At 41.0% G+C, this 18,851-nt stretch overlaps 1 protein-coding gene across 1 annotated transcript in view; it reads left to right on the plus strand.

The window, feature by feature from the left end:
• sema6bb (sema domain, transmembrane domain (TM), and cytoplasmic domain, (semaphorin) 6Bb) overlaps nucleotides 1-18,851 on the plus strand; it is a 134,312-nt gene that overhangs the window by 48,198 nt on the left and 67,263 nt on the right. The window contains 2 exon segments of the mRNA XM_063892269.1: nucleotides 12,190-12,314; nucleotides 14,728-14,842. Of these exon segments, the coding sequence (XP_063748339.1) occupies nucleotides 12,209-12,314; nucleotides 14,728-14,842 (221 nt within the window). The 5' untranslated portion in view covers nucleotides 12,190-12,208.

The following is an 18,851-nucleotide window of genomic DNA, read 5'->3' on the forward strand; positions in this document are numbered from 1 at the left end:
CGTTGAACATCCCTGTGATCGTAGAGCTACGACGAGGAGGCTTGAGCTTGAGCCCGTTTTATGCAAATGGGAATTGATGGTACTGGGTGACTGAGCAGAGACACTCCCATTGAGATGCAATCTCTGAAGTGTGTCATGTGAATGCATTTATTTTTAAACGACACGACGGATGGAGGCCAAGCCCGAGAGCCTTATAGAGTAGAATAAAGAAGAGAGGCTGTTAACCATGACACATCTCCTTTGGCCGTCTGCGTGAGTTATTCAGGTCAACAAAGCAACATCTCTTTTAATTTGTGTCTCGGCCCCGCGCCATTGTTTGAGAAAGCTAAAAGGCTTCTTTTGTACTCGCACTTTACACATGTGGAACCTTTGAATGGACACGCTCTCCTCTCTAAATTGAGTGCACTCACCACACTTCATGTTCTCCTTCTCCTCTAATTTGCTTCTTTCTGTCCCTCCTTCACTCTGCTCCATAGTCATCTGTCTCACCATTGTTACGGCTGTCCGCACGGAGATGACCACCTTCCTTCACTCCCCCTCATGACTTATGAGTGCTTGAGAGGAAACCTCCTTGACGTCTCTGTAAACACATAACCGATATATCTATCTCCGCACAACTGTCTCTCCTCTCACCATCCTCCAATCCTCCCTTTCCCCCTGCCCTTCATCTCTCAAAGCTCGTTCTTCAAAACTCGTCCTGTGAAACTCATCCAGCATCCTACCGCCACCCACCCTGATCACCATAACCAAATCCACTTAAACACGGCACAAACGAATCCCAGCCTCGTAGCTGAGGGAGGGGGTGACAGGAAGAGGGGATAGAAGAGTGCAGTGAAATGTCAGGCTGGTGAGATATCTTCACAGAGCCCTTTCTAAATAAACCTTTCAGTCTTCAGTGTCTTAAATCTCAGCTGTCCAACCCAGGAAGGGGATCCATTAAAATGTAGGAGCAAAAAAGAGAAGAAAAAAAAACTTGATTTGCTGTGATGGGGTGAGAGCTGGAGCAAGAACGGGAGGAGAAGGAGAGGAATTTGAGATAAATACAATAAGGTACGGGGTGTGACAAGAGTGAAGACGGGTTGGGGAGAGGAGATGCAGATAGAAGAGGAGAGACGGAGATGCTGGGAATGAGAGCGAGGAAGATAGAGACATATATGGTTGAGCTGGCAGCCTCCTTCACTGATTAACATGCCTCTCAGACACGGTGAGAGGGATCAAACTTGCACACAGCCAGGCCTGGGAGTTATGCCTGCAATGCAACGATAGAGTGTGTGTGTGTTTGTGTGTGTTTATTTCTGTTCGTTTGTTTGGATCTACTGCTCGGCACAAACGCAGGCTTGTGTCTTTGTTTACGACTGCATTGTGTGCAAAGATGTCAACGTGAGGCGTAGTGTGCATGTGTTCGTGTGTCCACATGTGACATTCAAAGCAACCAGGAAAGATAAAGCTAAGAGAGAAACCTTGGAGAAACTGTGTGAACTTGTTTTGGAAATGATAGAAATGATCAGACTAAATGGTTGGAGGGGACAAAGGAGAAAGGGGAGAAAAGATGGGTAGCCTAGTAAAATGGAAATATAATCCAGATTGCTTCAAATGCACATGAGTTTGGAGTGTGCAAGCTGTCATGCACATTTACAGCCTGGGTGCATGAGTGCAATCAGAAGCTGGGGAATTGCAAGTGAGGCTTTTTCTATCTTTGCCAGTGCCTGTTCTCCACTGTTGGCCTCCTCTGGGAGAAGACATTATGCCTCCCTATCAAACGAGAGAGAATTTTTCTAAATACTTTTTATGATGGGGGCGTTCACAGTGGAGTTTTCTTGACACAAGAAGCTTTTCCTGTGAAACTTGCAATTATAAATAAATAATCTTGACACAGCCGAGGGACATATTATCCCTGAATAGTATTCTACACAGTGAATTATTTCCCCATCAACTTTAATTTGTTAATCCCAAGGCCATAAATCAAGTATTAGCTTTATATGGCAGAGTTCCATGCAATGTGTAGGAAGGTAAACTAGAGGAAGAGAAGGTAAATATTTTCAGCACACAGAGATGTAAATCCCAAATATATATAGATCTCTGTGATCCTTGTGCCTCTTTGCCCTCCTTTTCGTGATGTGAGTCACCAGATCATTGCTGCCCTTTGTGTCAAACAAAAGCCTCTATGCATTTGGCATTATGCTTTGTTCAACCACTCTGTGTTGTGTGAGTTAAGATGCTTAAACACTTTATTAGAATATCTATACCACTGCAATATCTGTCTGTTAAAAGCAGCATTAAGCCACATCCAGCAGCAAGTTAGCTTAGCCTAGCATTACAACGCAAATCAAATCCTGCCTTTAAGCAACAATAATGCTAACAAGATTAGCATATATATTGTATGTTGTTTTTTTGTAGGAGGAACTACCTGCCAGACTATTACTTGTGGCTTCCTGTAGTCGCTGCTGATTTCCTGGCAACCTTTCTATTACAACAAGACTCCAGGAAGTAACTGCTCACAGCCAAGAAACTGTCCTCGTAAAACCACAGTGTGTTGTTTTTACTCTCATGGTTTTTTACAGAATAAACAAACGGAAAGTACAGTTGCTTTAAATGAGAAAAACTATCCTCAATAAAAAAATATCAGGGAATTGGTGACAAAATCACTTCTATGTTGATAAAACAATGCTTACAGTAATGCCTCACTCTGCTCTTATATCATAGTTCTTCCCATTAGGGCTCATTATTTTCAAGGCCTTTTCTATAAAAAGTTTTAGCATTATAAATATCAAGGTGAAAATCGCTTTGCAGTTGAACAACTCATTGTTTTATATCAACACTTGTAAGGATGAGTCCAAAACAGCTGCTCATTTGTATTCTCTTTTTCTTTATACCTTCTTTTACGAGATGCAGATTACTATTACCATTGTGCAAATATAGAACAAAAGTACAGTCTGAAGTCTGTTTTCCTTCTTCAATGTCCTCCACTTTCCCCTAAATGTTCTATTTTTGCCCGCCACCCAACCTCTTACCCCCGACTTACAGTCACTTGTTGCCATTACAATAAATATACCTCCTAATTCACCAGCAAAGAGGGCAAACTGGAAGGGAACATATCCCCCTATTGAGTTACCCCTGAGTATTAATGCCAGATAATACATGTCCTTGGGGGAAATTTAGTCGAATAATCACATCTAGAAGGTTCCTGTCATGCTGCAGGACCTTTTTATTGCCATTAGCAAAGTTTCTGTATTATTTATAACCGTGCTGGAGATTATCGCCTTGTGTGTTTTCTTCTTCTGGCTTTATGGAGCCTCCAGCCAGTGATGGATGGGGCTGCTTTTAGCCCCCCTGTCAGTCTGAGAGTGTGTTTTCTTTTCATTTTTACTGCAGTGTAGCTGAGTTTCTCCTACACGGATGGTTTGAGTGTGATTTATGGCTTTGGCCCCTGATCCCTGCCCTGCTAATGATGGTTGTAAACTGGTGGCGAGCCAAAGGTCAGGCCTATCTCCACTGTTGTGATGTGATCTGTGATGTTTCTGTTTTTTCCATGAAGCATGTTGAAGCCTGAAAGATGAAAGAAGCGAGGAGAGGTAACACAGGGGAAGGTAAAAAGAAAAAAGATATCTGTGGCACCGAGAATCAAATATTTATCTTTGGCTTTCCTGTTTCGAGAGTCTTCATCCAGAAGCACAGCCCTATAATTAACCTGCAGAGTCATGGAGACGTTGTAAGACAATGCTGCAAAAACTTTCTTCTACTCCGTGTAGATTGCAAAAGTAGCTCTTGTGTCCCCCGGTGTCTCAGCAGCTGTAATTTTAAAGGACTATGAAGGTTAATGACAGTGACACAACTCCAAGGAGAGCTCCAGTAATACTCAAAGATATCCATTCATCAACAATAAGCTATTACAGGTATTGCATTACTGCTCTGTCATCCAGCGCTCTTTAGCAGGGCTAACTCTCACCCGCTACTGGGAGCACATCCACTGCAGAGAGAAAGAGTCAGAGATTATCTTATTCCAGCACCAACCTTTAAATCCCCTGAAATGATATATCCATTAGCCACATGGTGCTGTGTAAAGAAGATACTGTACTAACTCATGTAACTGGCAGGTGAAAAGACACAGAGGACGTGTTCTCATGGTCTGATTCGGATAAAAGAGGGGTGGTACAGATATGTTTTTGTCCTCCCGCACATCTTGCACATAGTTCCCACTGCATAAATCCATGGTGTCTGTCAGGGCATGGGAAAAAACAGTGTTCTTTGCATAAAGGTCACTCCTCATTTTTCATTTATTTCGCACTCCCTATCTTTTCCCTCTCCCCCTCTCACAACCTTTTCATTTTCTCTCTCTCTTTAAATATGTGCAACGTTATTGAGGCTCCAGGATTTCATGGTGATGCAAATATCTAATAAACAGACCTCGGGTCACTCAAGGCCTAAGCGAGGGGAGGAAACCATTTGTGCATTTTGCTCTAGTGGAGGGGATTCCTGCATCGTTTTTACATTAGGCCTGAGAGAGATAGTGGGGGAAGACTGTGGTTTGGCTTAAGTGAAGGCATAATGCCCAGAGGAGATGTGTATGTTTGTTATTTTGTTGTGTGTACAGTTTACAGTGCATGTGCTTGTGCATATGTGCATTCACGTCGGGGAGTCATGGAGGAGGTAAACGGACCAGGGTCAGCAGAGCAGATTTAAAATGTTTTAGGGAGGCAAAACAAACACATTTTTATTCGTACGGACAGTTTACTCTAGGGGAGACACGATGCACAAACAAACAACTATCTGATGCTGTTTAAAATACAAACAGGGGTAAGTAAATGTTTTGGGTCTGCTTTTCAACAATGTTTTTGTTAGTGCACATCTAGCACACTCTGGAAAAAAGTATCCCAGCATCTTAAACGATAAAAAACAAAACCTGCTTTGTTAACGTTTCATTCTTTGGTACAACCAGAGCGCCTGTGCTAGATGACGTAAGATGTCTGAAAGGAATCTATATGATTAGCAAGTCAGAGAGGTACTGACTGTAGAGTAGGAATAAGGCCTTGTGTAATCAACCCACAAACTAACTGGAAACCATTTCAGAGATTTAACAAGTCGCAGGTGTGATTTGATTTAATTGTTATACTCATGCTCTGGCAGAAGCATTTTGAGAAACTTGTAGTGAGCCCACAATCTTTTTATATTGAAAATACTGCCTCTATTTAGCAGGTTAGTGTTTTACTGTTTGGTGAGGTGGACTTAATACCTAAGCCGTAGTTAACAAAAAACCCCAGATTTACCAGATGTATGACCTTTGTGGTACTGAACTCACAGGAAGAAAGAGGCTAATGAGAACATATTTCCTGCCACAGAGGATCAGCACCACCACCCACAATTTGGTTTGGTCTTTGCTAACTTGGAGGAAGTTGCAGGCCATCCAGTTCTTTAAGTATTTATTGCATTCAATCGGTGACTAAAGAGAGTTGAAGTCTCCAGGGGACAAGCATGAGTTGTGTATAATAGTGTGTCATCAGCATAATGATGATGATATGCACTGTGTTTTTGATTTGAAGTGGCCTAGAGACAACATATAAATGCTGAACAGCAATGGTCCAAGTACAGGGCCCTGAGGGACTCCTCTTTACTTCTCATGAGGAAATACAGAAACATGTCATCCCTTTTAGATAATTTGAAAACCAGGCTATTACAGAGCCAGGAGGTCCTTCCCACTAGTCCAATCTTGGCCCAGTATGGATATAAATCTGGCAATGCAAGTGTACTGTTGGCTCCACTCTCCTCCTCTCTTCTGTTTCTTTGTCTTTCTGTCTCTCTCATTCCAGACATTCTTGGCTTCACTTTCTTTATGTCCGGTGTGACTCCCCCCTGTCTGTTCGAATGCCTTTACTTCTATTCTATTTTTCACTCCTGTTTCCCTTCATCACACCCTGTAGTGCAATATATGTTTCATTTTATTTGTCCCAATGTGTCCTGACTTCACTTTAAAAACTCTTTTTATGTAGCTGCTGTGTTTTTTCCCCCCGGTTAGCCTTGATTCTTCACTCACAGTGTTCTTTCTCACATCTTATTCTTTATTCCCTTGCCTCTTCACATCCCTCGATGTGTACAGCGTCTTATGTTATTGCTGATAGAAGATCAACGCAGCAGCACCCTGTCATTGATTCTACACACTCCATAAAGCAGCCTCTCCACTATCACTTATATGACAATTAGGCAAGTCTCTGGGAAATCTATGTGGTGTCCTTAAGCCTGCATAAAGAAAATGGAACAATCATAAAATCCTCCACCTCTTACTTAATACATTTTCCCTTGTACCAACACAGTTTCATGTACCACACTCTGAAGGTCATCTCATGATGTGGAACATTAAAAGCAGAGCAGAGAGGAGCTCACCCTTAAGCCTGCAGCTCAGGAGTATTTCTCTGAACATTAATTCCTCCTAAAAAGTTATTAAGTGTTTTAAAAATCAATCCCGAAGTCTTTTGGTACTTTGAGTTTATCTTCCTTACAATAACAAAGGTTATTAGGGCTTGAAATCCTCAGATTGTGGTTGACTTCGATCCAGTATAATCACTTCGTACGGAGCTTTATTAAAAAATGGATTGAATTGAATCAAGACAAGGTTACCGTGTCTTCTTTTACTGCTGCTATAGCTTCTCTCATGTCCCAAAGACAAATAACCTTATTGGAGATTAACTTAAACAGCATGGTTAAATCTTGATAACGCTTCATTAATCACCAATACTGTAAATTGGTGACGCTTTGGGGCATCATGACGAGCTCTTTAAAACAACATCGGGAGAGAATAGCTGTTGTTCAAATACATATTTAGAGCAACATTAGTATTTATGTAGACTTTTGGACATTGGTTGAGTGCAAGTGAGAAGTACTGTCCAAAATTAACTCCTGAGAGAAATATCACAACTCTTTACCTCCTTACTAATGTTTGGTGTTTGTTTGGTACACCATTCCCCAAGCTTTTCCACTGAAAACAGCAGCTTTTTATATTAAATGATATTAAAAAATATTATAGTTGTTGAGTATTAAAATGTAATTTGCCTCGTTCCATCATGATAACAGGATTTGCATGGAAACCGACCACGTTTGAATTTTCCCTTTTCTTTCATTCAGGCTTTTTAAAGCTGGGCAACCAGTGTGAAAAGGGATTATATCAGACTATTGCTTGCTTGAATCTGTGTTTCCAGTTTTGATACCTCTGTATAATAATTGACAGCCGTGCTGTTAAATATTTTAATCATAAATACCCTAACCACCACAGTGTTCCCATTAATGCTGCTCTATTTCATTACCATTTCCCTATATCTAGGACACGCATAATCTTGGGTTTCCTTTCAACCGTCCAATTTTCTGTGCAAGTACCTCATGGCTGTGTAATGAAAAACACATCCAGAACGTACATGTCGACAACACCGGTGCTGAGGGAGGGATAAAGCAATGTGTAATGAGATGGTAAAAAGGGAAATGGTAGATTGAGCCGAGAAGGAACGGAGAGCCATGGCAACTGTAATAAGTGACTAAAGCATTTAGAGTATATTAACACCTTCATTTGGCTATGAGGTATTCTATTTGCATGCAAAGTATCTGAACCCTTTGCAGCAGAGGGTCATTCCTACATCTGTATAAACAGCATCCAATTCCACATTGCATGAATTCCTCACATCTCTTCCCTGCCATTAAACCGCTTGCGCTTGTAGTTTACGCCTCTGTTCTTTTCCCCGGCTTGCCTCTGTTTCTGTGCTATATCAGTCCTCATTAGGGCTGTGCTAAAGACACTCGACATCATTGACTGATTGGCTGGTGATTTGTTATCTAAGTTATCCACAATAGTGATCATTCTGGTGTTGTCTAATGGGGTCCGGAGAGACATAGCACCCTCTACACCCGACTCCCTCCCCCTCCCAACCTTTTTTTCTGCGGCTAAATGATCTCTTAATGACTTTGTTTAGGAAATTACTTGCCTAAACACCCATAATCAAATTGATCTGGTACTGGGGAAACAGACAGATTAACAAGTCTGTGTAAATCCTGTTGAAGCGAGTGGAGCATGGTGGTGAGTTCAGGAGTTCTGTTTAATTAAAAGTAAAGGAAAGATAGTTAGAGTTGATGGTGTTTTTAAAGCTCAGACTAACATTTCAAACAACCACTTATTGTTGCATATTTCCTATTGCCACTTACCATAATTATTCCATATTTATGTTAGCTTTACTATCCTAATGAAATATATTGTGTGCTGAGGAAACACACAAATTAACAAAGTTGTTTATATAGATTTGAAGCAAATGGAGCACAGTTCAGCAGTCCTGTTTTCTTAATCAAAATTATAACATAGTTAGAGTTGATGGGGTATTAAAGCTCAGATATCATTCCCACTTACCGTATTGGGTATATTTAAAGGTATATTACCTAAGGACCCATAATCAAATTGATCTGGTGCTGAGGAAACAGACTAATTACAAAGGTTGTTTACATGGTTATAAATTCAGGAGTCCTATTTCCTTAGTAGTAACTAAAAGATAGGTGGAGTTGTTGGAGTTTGAAAGCTCAGACTGACGTTTCACTCTACCAGCTATCCTTTGCATTTTTGTCCACCTACCTGCGGTGGAAATAGACAAATATCAAGTTTGTTTAAAGAGATCTGAACTAAATAGAGCTTGGTGGTAAGTTCAAGGGTCCCGTTGCAATAAAGTGTAGTGTAGAGTTGATGGCGTCAGACCAGTTTCACTCAACCGGCTACCGCTCCCATGTTCCCCTCCTCTGTCGTCACTTACCATATGTATATACTGCCTAAACACCCATAAGTAAACTGTTCTGGTGCTGTGGAAACAGTCAAATTAACAAGGTTGTTTAAAAACATTTGCAGTAAATGGAGCTTGGTGGTGAGTTCAGGAGTTCTGTTTAATTAAAAGTAAAGGAAAGATAGTTAGAGTTGATGGAGTTTTAAAGCTCCGACTAAAGTTTCCCTCCGCTGGCTATCGCTTGCATTCGTCTTCCTCTATCGTCACTTACCATGTGTATCGAATATATAAATAAATATAAATGCATTGACTCGGCGAACAAGTAAGACTGTTCGGGAATGGCGCCAAAAAACAAGCTCAATCCCTGAATATGTTTGTCACAACACTGAAAACAATAGTCCCCCCCGGTGAAATAGCTGACACAGTAATGTGCTCCTGACAGCGTAGTATTTTAATGTGTCTTAAGCCCTCACAGTGTGCCAGCTTCAATATGAATTCAGTGACATCTACCACCATTTCAATTTCGTACACGGAGCGCTATAGCACCCTGGGGTTGGATATTTTGTATTAGTGTCTCCTCCAAATGGCAAAATGTACATGTGACTTGCAGTATGCCTCGTTCAGTGATAATGCCGAATTACTACAGCCTGAGCCGTGCTGCGAGGCTCCTGGACGGACTCGGCTACGTCCATTTGTCATAATTACAGAGATGCTTCGGCTCTGAACCAGTCGCGCACCCACACACACACACACACACACACACACACACACACACACACACACACACACACACACACACACACACACACTGTTATACTTGTGTATCTACTTATTCTGCTGTCCCATGAAATTGTATAGCCCAGGGTGTCTAATTATACTAATCGAATGCGTACCGCCTGACATTTATTCATACATTATTAATAGCAGAAACAATAGAATCTGTGATTGGATATAGTGACTTCCTGACTTCTCATCTTCTCCTCTTCTTTGTCTCTCACTCTGTCTCACTTATCTCTCACTTCATCTCACCCTCTCTTTACCCCGTGACCTCCTTTCTTCTCGTGGGGACTTTTTTCTCTCCTCCACCTCCTGTAATTTGCCTTGTGGGTGTTGAGTAATTAGCATGCCTCCCACTTTGGTTCTGATGTCAGCGCAGGGAATGTGAGAAATGTCCCATAAAGATTATGTGTCCTGATAAGGTTATGTCTGAGACTCCATTAAAGAGATGGGCCGCACAATGGCTTTGTGTACCCTTCTGGGGAGAGAGGGAGAGACTGAAAGAGGTTTCTATGTAACAACAAAGAGAATGTCAACTTTCTTTTTACGTTACTGTTGAACTTTATTCCGTTCTAACTTTAATTTAATTTACGATTAAGATAAAACCCATTAACCACTCCTATTTTGCTTATAATTAACACTGTATAGCCTTAAGTATTAGTACCACTCAGGTATATTGGTGTAACTTTGTTTGTCATTGTTTGAGCCAGATGCATTATTTCCAGTTCTAATGTACTGGGTAAACTTTCAAGAAGCTTTCTTCACAAAAACTCACACTGACACACTTCAGTACACTTGTTGCTTCATTAGCCTTACTTGGTCTAATATGACAAGCTGTAAATAGTTATTTGATTACACAGATGTTTGTGTATAAACAATATTTTGAGATGTTACTTCAGCCAGATTTTTGTGTATAACGGAGATTAAAGTCAATTCCCTGTCTTAATGACTTATCCATCTGTTATACTAGCCTATGTTTAAGCATTAATCATTATTCCATATTGTGTTTATTGTGGCAGTATTTGCTGCTTCCTGTTTAAAGTTACAATTACTGCTGCCAAATTAAACAATAGTGGCTTTCTAAATTTGTGGCAACTTTGAGGGAAGATTTTTCATTTTCTTCCGTTAGAATATACCCTTAATGGTCCCATAGAGGAGAAAGTTCTGCACTTGACCCATCCTAGTGTTAGGAGCAGTGGGCTTCCATTATGTACTGCGCCCGGGGGGCAGTGTAGGGAACAGTGCCTTGCTCAGGGACACCTCGGTAGCGCTTGGCCTTTGCAGGACTTGAACTAGCTGACCTTCTAGTTCCTAAGCCAAGTCCCTATTGACTTTGCCACCAACAATATACAGTCTAGTTTCAACATGACAATGATCCTGTGCAAATCGGTTACAATAAACAACGTGACATACTCAATCCTAGCCAGTAAAGCTCTTAAATTCAAATGATGGTTCAGTTCAGTTTGAGATGAACTGAGAAAGACGTGTAAAAGAGTCTCAGAGCGATAAAGACTGACACAGAAATGAAAGGCTGGGTACTTTATATTCAAGTGTTGTTGATTTTGCATTGTTTTACACACTGAGCGTCTGTGACCACAGTCAAATGCGGAGCAGTTTTGCATAAAGAAATCCAACCTTGAGTATCCAAATACGAGATGTGGCAATTGTGCATGACATGAAAGAAATGCTTTGTGTTTACAGACGTGGCGATGGAGGCCCCCTCTGCTTGATTTTCAAAACAAATTACCCTGAATGTTGCGTTCAGTGTTAAACCGCCAACAAGAAGAAAATCGAGTTGTGGGATTTTCAAATTACGTTTGTGATTTTTTTCGCCCAAAAACACAATTCCATGCCAGGCTTGCATGGCGAGGGAAACATTGATAGGTAATTACAGATGAGTCAGAGCTCAGGATAATAACAACTTGGATAAAAGCGCCTGTTGGATACACATTTAATTCCAACACACAACATTTCAGTAAGAGCGTGCAGAGGTAGCGGACAGGCAGCCAGTCATGCCTTCTGAGGTTTGCGGCTGAATCCTCCGAGTACATTTTCTAGATGGATCGTGTAGGGTAATTTAATTTGGATATCATTTGTATTTCCACATGAATCACATCCTGTAGTCCCTCTACCGCCCGATAAAAAAATACAAGCAGTTCAACTCCGCCGTCAGAGAGGTGATTTGCGTCACTGGCAATCATTTAATTTCAGCAAACCACCACTTACCACCAGCCTCTTTTATATCCTGGATAATGCTTGATGTATAGAGCCTTTCACTCACTCTCTGCCTATACAGATTTTCCATTCATCTATGGGCCATATACTGGCCCCTGTCTAGCCCAAAATGTCGGGCCCTTTTGCCTCCTTCTCATTTTTCTCAGATGTGTCATAGATGGTGTGAAGTTTGATGTGGTCATGTTGTGCCACTGCGATATGGCTGCATTCACCGCTGAGTGGACACTTAATCCCTCGCTCAGAGCTGCTTTTTCACTCCGGATGAAAAGATAGAGATGCCGAGGGAATGCAAAGATGGAGCTTCAGTCAGACACAGAAAAACAGCACCCCGTTTTTATTTAATTAGTCAGAGATGGAGTGAGTTATAAATGTCTCTGTGTGTCACTCCTTTGTCTCATTTAGGGAAACGCTAATTCCTTTTTTTGTCTTTCCTCCACAGACTTTGCCGTTCTGTTGCCATGGCGACCGTGGCCCCTCCCTTCTTCCTGCTGTGTTGGCTGCTCCAAGCGGCCAGCTCGGCGTTCCCAGAGGAACCGGGGCCCCTCAACTACATCCCCACAGAAGGTATTGAGCTCGCTGATTTTTCTCACCCTTTAGGCACCTTCTCCCCTGCGTGCCTCCCCCGCAGGTCGTGAAGTGTGAGGTGTGGGGTCGCCGGCTGGTGTTGAATTGAGTGGGAGGGCACAAAGGAGGCTTAGGGGTCACGCCGCTGACCGTGAAGGTCAGACAGGCTCTGACACGAAGGGTGTTGACTGGTGTCCAGGTCAGGTGGTGTGGGGTCGCGCTCAGGAATGAGAGTGTATAGGACGGGGGCTCTGACGTTCATGACTTTCCCACACACACACACACACACACACACACACACACACACACACACACACACACACACACACACACACACACACACACACACACACACACACACACACACACACTCAGACCCTTGAGAGACGCTTACACACTCAGACTTTGAGTCTCCATATCAGCTTGGCAGTCTCCAACTCAGACCCGACCTTGATTGATTGCAGTTCAATATCATTGATCGATGGTTTCCCAGCTGAGGCCAGACCCTTCTCTACGTATCAATACCACAGAGTATGGAGTGTAGAGAGGACTACTGAGCGCTACACTGGAGAGGCTGCGCTAGACTCAGCAGCTGTGTTTACAGCAGGGACTAGCAGGGTTTGAAGGGTTACTTGAAAAATAAAGCGCATTACAATTACTAGCTGCCTGTAAAAAAAAACGGTAATCAGTAACCTAATCTAGGTAACACAATATAAAAGTATTGTAGCCTGATTACTTTCTGTGATTTAGGGATTACCTTAATATCAAATACAATCTAAGATAAATACAAGAGGAAAGATGGCTCAACACAAGTGTATTATGTAAGACGACAGAACAATGTTACCGTAGGAAAAAATAAACCAAGATATCCTTATTAAAATTGTGTCCTCTTAAATAATAGGGTTCACATACAGGATACTATAGTTTACAAATGCTGTCTAAGTATGACACATGAATTAAAAGCAAACGGTATTTTTATTCATGTACAGTTATGTGTTCACCTACTGCATTAATAAATAAAATAAAGATATTTTGTAATAAAGAATGAACTTTAAACTATAATATATTGATCTTTAGTTCAAATGTATTGTAGCATTTTAATCCTGCTAGTAATCTCCATTGTTTAAAGATAAAATAAGATAAGATAAGATGTACTTTATTGATCCCAAATTGGGACAAGCTTTTCATATCAGCAGCATAAAAAAAAGTAGAAATTAAAAGAGTATAAATAAACAATTGTAAAATAGAAACATCTCAAAATAGATATAGAACTGGACCGGCATTAGTGAGTAGAAATATGCGGATTAAGGTGAAGATACAAAATCTCTAAGCTATCTGACAAACACAACACTATTGAAGGGCCAAATCTGATTGCGTAATTTTTTTCATGTTACTTTAGGGCAATAAAGTTACCTATTTCTTCCCACCCTGATTGCGTAATCCAGTTACTTGTAATCCGTTACCCCACGAGTCTGGTGATAAGTCATAGAAGAAAATGCAGGCTCATCTGGAGGGTCAGACATGAGGAGAATGTGGAGGTGGACAGAGAGAGAAAAGGATGAATCACAGTTGTTTTTTACTGGACAGAGTGACATGGATACAGGAGGAAGACTGAGAAAGCTGAAGAAGACAGAAACATAGAGGTGAATAAAAAGAGGAAACCAGTGAATAGAATCTACTGTAGGAATAAAAGAGGTAGTGATGAAAGAGCGATGACATGAGAGGATGAAGATATTCACCTCACTGAAGGTCAAAGACTGATAGCCACACTGCTAATCCATCTGATTTAAGCGTATGATTTCTGCTTCTCTGTTTACTTTATTCTTTGTGTCTTTTCACATCTGTGGGACAACATGATAGAAACCTGCTGAAAATGCTCCACTTCTTTTATCTCTGATCCGTCTCCCGGAAGGTTTCCCTTTCTTAATGTACCGAGTTCCTCATACTCCGAAAAACTTTGAACATTTAGTTTTACCTCTTTGATGTTCTTGAAAATGTCACGTCTCTCTGGGTGTCTTTCTTTATCAATGATCTGAAATGTTTGACAGAATATGTCTTGCCAAATGTGTCATCAAAAAGCAGCAACATTTCAGGAAAAGTGTCTCCAAATCAGCAACAAACAAAACCTAAATATTACAGTGACATATGCTTTATAGCTCCGACATCTTTCAGGGCCTTATTTGTTTTGTTGTTTCTCAGTTTCTGCTCTGCTCTGTGGCTTTGTGTGCCTAATGTAGCAGAAATACTGCTGTTTCAAATGCAGGTCTCAAACTTTGTCACCTTTAATACCTGTTACTGTCTAGAGCTGTCAAAACAACCTAACAACAAACCACTTTTATGTTGACTACTTTTCTATTTGGACGTCAGTTTGGGAATCATCAATTGTGTTTTTCTGTCTCTTTTTCATCCATAGTCGTGAGAAGACATGCAGTGTTTCTGGGTCGACCCCATCGGACATGGCTCAGACAAGAGCCTCTACACATCCAGAGGATCATGCAGGTCAATCGGACACTCTACATTGGAGCCAGGTACATCACACAGAGACAAACACACTCATAAATGTATAGTGTACCATTATAGCTATCTAAAGCTGGAATAGGCTTTGAAAAATCTTGGATCTGTGATTTGATTCTTTGCCTCAGACACATAAAGAAAGGTGTATATATATAGCTCTGTCAAAACCAGCTTTGATATCTGTTGGATTGCCTGTTAACACTGCATTTGTTGCCAAGCAAAATAAGCTATTTTCATTGGACATTATGTTAGGAGTTACAGTGTTTCAGATCTTAATTTACTAATAAAACATACTATCAGTACTAAATCTTGCTTTTTGGGTTGTCTCAAGTCTAACACTTAATGTTTCAACATGCTAACTGCACGCTAGCTAATGTGCTACTGACATGTCTCCATGCTTTAAAGTTCAAAAAGCTCTTTATTTTTCTCATACTGCCTGTGCTGCAGCCTCTTTTCATTCTCTGTCTGAAACCAGAGCCCAGTCTGCTCTGCTGGGTTAGCTGGACGAGTCTGTTATGATTGGTCAACCTCTTAGGTATGTCCTGCCACTTAGCCTATCACAGACAATGTGTTTGAGCACTAGCCAACATATGTGCAAGTGTTCTAAAGTGACGGTCAATATGTGACAGAAGTAAACAAAGGAGTCCAATGCTGGTGTTTCAGGCAGGGGGGGGGGGGGGGGGGAGTGTGTGGGTGAGAAACTCCCTCTGGAAGGAACGTTAGGATTTAAGACTTTGCAGACCATTTTGAGGCTCAAAAACCTATATAAACTTCAAAAAGCATAATAGGGCCCCTTTAATCAACCTTGCATTATTCAAACATTAAAACTTGAAGGTCATTCCAATTATTATTTCATTAAAGCCACTGTCAGAACTTTGTAACATGCGTTTCAAAAGTTCTTTAATCTCTTTAAATTGCTTGGTAAAATTAATGTGAGACTTAAGTATTTTTTTTTAACAAATCTGTTCCATTAGCTCGTGTTTGGCACGACATATGTTTCCTAGTTTGGGCTCCATATGATGCTGGTCCCCATCTGTGTGTCTGTGTAGTGAATGTGCTGATCCTGGACAGACAGAATCTGGTGGTCTGGAGGGCCAGACAAAGCTCAGCTGCAGCGGGTTTACACTGTAAAGCTACATCTGCTGCCCCCGGGGCCATTCAGGAGCCCGATCGAAACAGACAGATCTAACAGAAAACATACACCTCAAGATTTATTGACCATATTGTCCTAAAATTATATTTAGCTTGAAACATGCTACAAAAAAGAGACATATTGAGTCTTCACATATGGAGCTGGTTATTTGCTGTAGTGGCATTCTAAGAGAAGTGGTTTTCAATGATAGACGCCACTGTGGTCCAGGAAATGACCCGGTCCCTGGCCTCCAGCTGCTCTAACCTCACTACTGAGAGTTGGTCGTAAATATATCAAAGTATGTAACTTGGTTCCAGCCATTCTGTCTGCGCTCAGCACACACATGCACTCAGTCAGATAGTTAAACTGCACACAGACAGCTAGAGCTACTGCAGTCAAATATAACAGGAGCTATGAAGCCGTCTGAGTGACATTAATTTCAATTTACAGCTGCAGAGCTTTTTACTGACTAGCAGAGGTAAACTGATATGAATGTCTCAGCCAACTGGATGATAATGAAACGCTCGTCTGACAGGCGGTAAGAGAGCGAGGCGAGAGGGGTTCACTTGTGGAAGAGAGATTTACAGAAAGAGCGTTTCGTTAGTATATTTATACATTTCTTCTAAGTGGCTAATAGTGTTTGCGGCTCCTGACAGAAAATAATCAGCCTAGGAAACAAATCCAGATCCGTGTTTAAATGATTGTGTGAGCCAAAGACAACCCAGCAGGGAGGCGGAAAAAGTATCATTTGTAAACAAGACCCTGTGTGGAGGCAGGTATGGCTGCTAACAGCTCCTACAGAGTGCACGGCCTGATAAGACGCCTCACTCATCCCCAATTCCTGTCACCATTAGCATGGCTGCTCTTCAGACTGCCAGCACTGCTAAATCCCTGCTCTGAGCACCTGCTGAGAGCAGCCACCTCTCCCTGTCCTCTCCCCATCCCCGCTAAATGAAAGTAAACCATGTATTTGGCTGGTGGCTGCTGGAGTGAAGCGCCTCGCTGTGTTAAGCCCCATTTCATTGCTGTCCAGATGAGCAGCTGTGGATCCTGTGGTCTTCAGCCGGAACCAGGGCTAATACAAAATATAAACCAATTGGAGAGTGTGTTTATCTCTAGACAAGATGAACAAAGGAATGAAGCCAATTCTTGATTAACTGTTCCAATTGTGATAAAGAGGACGAGGTTTTTGCCATCTTGCTCCGCACGCGTTTGTTTATGTTTTGCATTCGTTGGAAAGGGAAAGTGTGCTGACTTACTGCCAGGTTGGTGGATGCTCGGTTAATTGGCCCGCACACGCTGACCTCAGAGGACACTGGGGGGGGTCATGGCCGGGTCAAATGCCTCATGGCAGACAAACAGGGAGACGCTCACTTGTTGCAAAGACTCGCTGTCTTGGGAGGTAACGCTGCCAGGGTGTTCAGCTGTGGAGCTGCAGCTAGAGAAAGTCCAGCATGTAGAAACGGAAAGTATGTTGGGAAAGATACTAACACCCACAGACACTTTCCTCACACAGTACACTAGTTCTGTAATCAGTGGTGGAAGAGGAGCTTGTACTCAAAATAGCAAATGTGAATTGTAAAAGAAACATTAAAGTACAAAATCTTAACTAAAAAAAGTACAAAAGTATTTGGATTATAATATATGTACGTAACAAAAGCAACAGTATTGGCCAATTTCAGAATTATTTACTAAAAATATTTCCTGGATTATGTTTATTCTAGCATGTGGAACTAATTCTAATGACTTTCTATACTGCTGCTGGATGTTTTAGCTATGATTTATGCGTCAATTTGTTTATTAATTAGTTGATTTATATGTTGTGTTAGATAATAATCTGTAATGTAACAAATAACCAGTACACTAATGGCTTCCCAAACTATAGCAGAGTAGAAGTAAAAAGTAATCAAATGTAAATACCAATAGTTAAATGACCTCTTAGTGTGCTTAAGTACAATACCACAACACATTTACTTCATTAGATTACACCACTCACTATAATGTGTTCCCTCTGGACTATTCGTCATAGTATTCTGGCATTTAGTGTACAACAAGTTAATGCCAATGAATTGCAGATTGATGGTAAATTAATTACAACTTTTGGTTAAGCTGCAGGTTAAGATTTAGAAAAAATGAACTTGGACCAAAAGGACTGATCTTGATTAATGTATGAATAGGGTTCCTGCTTCCTACAGTTCCAGTTTTTAAACTCAAAAGAAATGGACACGGGTAATTGAGAGTGCTTCAATTTGTATTTTGTCCACTAAAACAAATATAACATATTTAATTTCACCTTTCATCTCGAAAATAAGTGACTTCCTCTGCTATCGCTGTAACACGGCACAGAGGACCCTCTCTCTCTTCCTAATTGTTGTCTGTGAGCTCCTGTGAAGGCTTCTGGATCTCATTATCAGTAACAGTAATTAACCGTTATCATTGTCTCAATCTATGCTGTGTGGGTCCTTACATGTGGGGCAATGGGGTGTGAAAATCCTTGAAAAGTCCTTGAATGTGAAGTTTAAGAAAGTGTGGGAAACCTGTTAGGCATTTGGCCTCTGATAAGTCAGTATGAGGGACCAAGCAGGCTGATATAAGGAGTGACAGCTGGACTTTCTAAAGGTGGGTTTTGTTTATTTAAAAAAGAAGATCACACTAAATGAAAGAATCCCATATGATGCAATAAGAAGTCAACTTGTCAATATATCAGTTCAGGCAATTAACCATATACAAATGCTGGAAAAATATATTATGTAATGCAATTCTCTGCATATAAGTAGAGTTATGTTGTTATTATTTCACTTAAACTTTACATTTTTGGGTAAATGTATATTTCCTCTTTTGTATTGTGAATGCACACAAGTCTAGTTGAAGTTATTTGTGTTTTTATGGAT

Source organism: Eleginops maclovinus, chromosome 9 (genome assembly GCF_036324505.1).
Source record: "Eleginops maclovinus isolate JMC-PN-2008 ecotype Puerto Natales chromosome 9, JC_Emac_rtc_rv5, whole genome shotgun sequence".
In the NCBI taxonomy this organism is placed as follows: Eukaryota; Metazoa; Chordata; class Actinopteri; order Perciformes; family Eleginopidae; genus Eleginops; species Eleginops maclovinus.